Source organism: Brassica oleracea, chromosome C5 (assembly GCF_000695525.1).
Source record: "Brassica oleracea var. oleracea cultivar TO1000 chromosome C5, BOL, whole genome shotgun sequence".
Taxonomy (NCBI): domain Eukaryota; kingdom Viridiplantae; phylum Streptophyta; class Magnoliopsida; order Brassicales; family Brassicaceae; genus Brassica; species Brassica oleracea.
In genome coordinates, this window is record NC_027752.1 from 5691876 (window position 1) to 5696834 (window position 4959).

At 33.0% G+C, this 4959-nt stretch overlaps 1 protein-coding gene across 1 annotated transcript; it reads right to left on the bottom strand.

Annotated features, from left to right (window-relative positions):
- Positions 1–373: 373 nt before the first annotated feature.
- Positions 374–1141, bottom strand: LOC106344345. The gene is made up of 3 exons (XM_013783744.1): positions 992–1141; positions 575–848; positions 374–498 (listed from the first exon to the last, which is right to left on the bottom strand). Exons 1-3 carry the CDS (start codon positions 1139–1141, stop codon positions 374–376), a joined length of 549 nt encoding a protein of 182 aa, XP_013639198.1.
- Positions 1142–4959: the final 3818 nt, after the last annotated feature.

The following is a 4959-nucleotide window of genomic DNA, read 5'->3' on the forward strand; positions in this document are numbered from 1 at the left end:
GGTATGTTCTTGTTTGATTGTTGCCTGAATGGTTGACCGATGTCTAAATGGTTCGGGGGTGTTACAAAAACGTTCAGAATTGTCTAAGTGAATGACCACCGGACCATGACTATGTGAACACTATGAACGATTGCATTAACAGAGAATACGGAAAGGGAAGTCAATGAAAAAACATCTAACTCAAATGATCTCTTACCGAAAACTATCTTCGGATTTATGCCTGTGACCAGAATAATCCTTGGCTCTCTACCGTATCCATCAAACTTGCTATGAAATGCAAGAGCCAAAGAATCAAACATACTTACACAAACATTTACATCCTTGCACATAATAAATTACCAAGAATTAAAAATGGATGCTTTTATGTAATCAATCATAAGAAACGGATATCAGAGAACCGAGCGTACCCCTCCAGGCGTAAAGTTAGCATAACACGCTGTGCCCCAAGTAGACGGTCCGTTATTGTGCTCCTTATTGCACGATGCTCACCCATAACGTCTAAGATATCATCGTATGTACCCAAAATCAATCGTTATATGAGAAAGCAAACAGAGAAAAAAAACTGAATTAATACCCGAAAGTTGTTTCCCGGTGTTTGCGAGCTCAAGTATCTGTTCATATGGTCGGAAGCGGAAATGCCCTGTCGGAATTATCCTCGTAGTGGTTGCTAACTTTTCAAAAGCAGTCCCCTCATTGAAACGAGTCGAGACAGGCCCATCAGAAAGTCTGAATTTTGGGTTGCTGCGTGTGAAATCGAACCCACTTAAGGTGTACACTGAGCCTTCGGTTAACCGACTCCTAAACGTAAGTTGTATAGCCGCAGGAACAGACCCTTGGATAAGCGTCGACTGTTCATATGAAGAAAAGCAAAAATTAAGAACAGTTAACAAATCATGAAAGACTTATTATGTGATTGTAAATTTAAAGAATTTTCTAAATATCAAGAGATTGAACCGAGAAGATAATTATATTAGTGGCAAAAGATACTTACATGCTCATCAACCAATAACATCTCAACACTCATCAGCTGTCCCCTTTTGTTGATGTTTTTCTCCTCCCAGAACCTCAAGAGACGGACCTCCGCGGTGTTGGAACATCTCCCAGCCCTCAAATCAGCAAGAATAGTGTACGAATTAGCCATCGGAATCGGTTGCTTGGAAATCGAATGTTTTGAGTTGGAGTTTCAGATTTGGTTTGAGTTGGAGTTTGCATGATAGGAAGGTGAGGTATATATAGCTGGAGACCAAGGCAGTTTTAGAGTTAACGAAAAGGCTCATCAAAATCTTAATGAAAGAGAAGTGGATTAATCAAGAGAAAACATAAAACAAATTACGGATTAAAGGATATATGAGACGTTATGGTTAGGAAAAGGCTATCATTTGGGCTTAAATTGGGTTATCTTTAAAACACACATTAAGCCCACATCACAAACGAAGCCCAAAGCCAATTCACATCTTTATCAAGCAAACGGAAAAAAATTACTCGTAGGTTTAAGGAGAAGCGTGAGATACACTGACCACCTACCGGGACGACACGTGGCGAGAAAGCTCCACCCCTCCAGAGTGACATGGAGAACATAAAAAGACGGATACTTCAACCTTATATATATAGATTATTTGTAGTAATTGAATTCATGTATAGGATATTCTGTTTCAATTTCGTAATCTTCAAGACGTTCAACGTAAAATCTCGATCGGGTTTTCGCATCTCAGAAATGATTTGCATTTTCTCTAAAATGCTGTTAAATTATTTTGATACAATTGACCAAACGTTTCTTACTAATGGGCCATATCAATCTAGTTTGATAGTAGTGGACAATGGACTCTATATATATTAATGGGCCAGATCTATCTAGCATCTTACGGTGACTGAAATTTATCACTATTGACGGGCCAAATCTATCTAGTATCTTCCACTAATTCACACATTTTACTTCTGTCAAAATTTGTAAATAAAAATAACTTAAAAACTGCCGCAACAGCAACATATGGCTCAACCAAAGACACAAGAATCAGCCCATGAAGCAAAAAGCGATACAAAAGTAAAACCTGTAACGAAAACAGAGGGTTTGACCTTCCATTGGCTAAAGCAGAGAATGCAACATCCTGGGTGAACATTTTACCCGATATCCAAACCCGTATCCGAACCCGACCCGAAAAACCCAAACCAAAATTAGAACCGAAGTAGTAAAATATCCGAACGGATATTGAATTAGGAGAGATTGGATATCCGAACCCGAATGGATATCCAAAGATAACCGAACATATGAATATTTCTAGTTTAGTTCTCTAATTTTATTCAAAATATTTAAATTGACGCTGCACATAGTTCAAAATCAGATAATATACATATAATTATTGACAAAATCATTTGCTAGTTACTTAAAATACATATCAAGCTCTTATTTTTTACATTAAAAAAAGTTGCATCCAAAATTTGAAAATAACAACTAAATTATTGTCTTTATAATTTTAAAATTTTATTTTCAAACCTATTAATAGTTTAATTTATTAAAACTTAGAAAACCAGTTAAGTTAAAATTATATATTTTAAATAAAAAAATAAACAATGAATTTTTTTTCTTTCGAAATCTAAATATCTGAACCCGACCCGAAATAACTAAACTTGAATTTAAAATATCCAAACCCGGCCCAAAATGTAGAAATACCCGAACGTATTCTGTACCTCTATAATAAAATACTCGAAAATCCAAAATACCCGATCCGAATGCGAACGCCCACCCCTAGCAACTTCTAGGAAATCTTGTCCAGCTTATACGCTCCTCCGTTGTCGCACAGAAAACAATCTCGATCCTAATGCTACTTTAGCTAATCTTTTTTTTTTTGAAAAAAAGACTTGCTAATCTTGCATAGGCTAATGTACAATTTTTGATGGGAAATCGCAGTCAGTAGCTTTCAAACAAACTATAATTAGGAATCTAACTAAAAAAATAAAAAGCCTTTAACATTCATACAAATTATACTATATTGCCGTAACTATTTATTTATTTATTTCATTTTGTTTTATTTTCTTCCGGTAACTACTCCTAACTATTATTATTTTTCCATAACCACATATATCACTTCGTCTTCGACCATCCTATCATCACCATGGCCACCACCATAGTACCTCTTTATATCCATGATCACGGTTTTCTTCGAAACCACAACCACCAGTTGCTTTATAACCACCGACGCTGATCCGGTAACCGTCGCCGCTCCGGTCACTGATCCGGTAACCTCGCCGCTCCGGTAACCGTTGCCACTGCTATAGCTACCACCACCACATGTGTCTCTACCGTCGCAACAATCATCACATCTTCCGTAATCACCATCAACTTCTTCATGAATACATCCATCACATGTCCACCATTATCATAGCCACCAAGACCACCACGAACTCTGTAACCTCTGCTACATCTTTCCTATCTGCCCATCGATTCTTCGTAACCACCATCGCTTTTTATTATAGTGACTGTAAAATCGAGTTTTACTCTATTTTCTAATTTATAACAAACCTGGTATATTATTTTTAGACCATTTGATAATTTAATCAATATGTACTATACTATTTTGTCTATTCCATTCTATTTATATTTTCATTTGCTAATTTTTTATGATGGAAGAGTATGTCACATGCATAACTTATAACTTTGTTTCATCTTGTCTTATATTCTATTGTATACATATAATTTTTGGAAGCAACTTTTAAATGTCTACAAATAAATAAAATATATTTTTTAATAAATAGTTATATTTGAATTAATATGTATTATACCATTAGATATGGTCTAAGTATTTCAAATTTTAATTTTATTTAAAATATTGTAAGTATATATATATTATATTTTATATTTCGGTTTAGGGTTTATTGATTAAGATTTAAGGTTTAGTATTTAAAGGGGGTAGGGGTGGGGTTAGAGTATGTTCACATGCATAAGTTATAATTTTGTTTCATCTTGTCCAATATTTCTATTGGATACATATGATTTAGTAACTTTTAAATGTCCACAAATAAACAAAATCTATTTCAATTAATATGTGATATACCATTTTATATGTTCTATTCTATTTTTGTTGTAATTATTTCAAATTTTAATTTTATTTAAAATATTATAAACATATATTATATTTTATATTTGGGTTTAGGGTTTAATATTTAAAAGGGGGGATTTGAGGTTAGAGTTAGGGTTTATGATTATATTATTAATAGAGTTTTATACAACCTATCTATTAAATCACTATAAATTCTATATTATTTTTATATGATGTTCAAATTTATTAATTTAATATGTAAATGGAACAGATTATATACTATGTACTATTTATAGAGAATCCATATTATGTATTATTTATGAGAAAATGTTTTCAGTTATCATGCATAATTGTTTCGCCGCTTGTTTCGCGGTTTTAATTTTAAGAAATTGAATTTTTATATGTGGTAATTAATTGAGTGATGACATGTTATATGTTTAATTTGATTTTCAACAGTGCATATTTTATCTTGTCCATATGTTCTAAATCATCGATGATATCACCTATCTTTTGTCACCGGTAACTTAAAAAAATAAAGGGTTCTACCGCACAAATTTTGTGAAAATTTGTTATGGATTTAATTATGTCAAAATTAGTGCTATATTTTTTATTTTTGATGAAAATTTGGTTAGTTTGCAAATTAACCCATTTTTAATTTCACTTAGTTACAGATTTGTGTTCATATTGTCGTGCTATTCGTAGAAGGTGATGGCCATTTAAAAAAAAATAACAAGTGATAGTTAGGAATGTCCTAAAATCATTTATACTTACTCTTGATAAAGTCGTAGTATCGAGATTGACAATCGTATAATATTAGGTGGTTATAATGTCTTGCCATAAGCCGCTTATAATCTACAAATTTAGAATTCATTACTAATATTATATGATCCTACATGATCACACACCTAAGCAAATTGGATCAATG

Coding starts and splice junctions, on each gene's coding strand:
- LOC106344345 (XM_013783744.1), bottom strand. CDS start 1,141: ATGGCTAATTCGTACACTATTCTTGCTGATTTGAGGGCTGGGAGATGT. Junction 849..991: donor TGTTATTGGTTGATGAGCAT/GTAAGTATCTTT, acceptor TCATATGAACAG/TCGACGCTTATCCAAGGGTC. Junction 499..574: donor CACCGGGAAACAACTTTCGG/GTATTAATTCAG, acceptor ATGATATCTTAG/ACGTTATGGGTGAGCATCGT.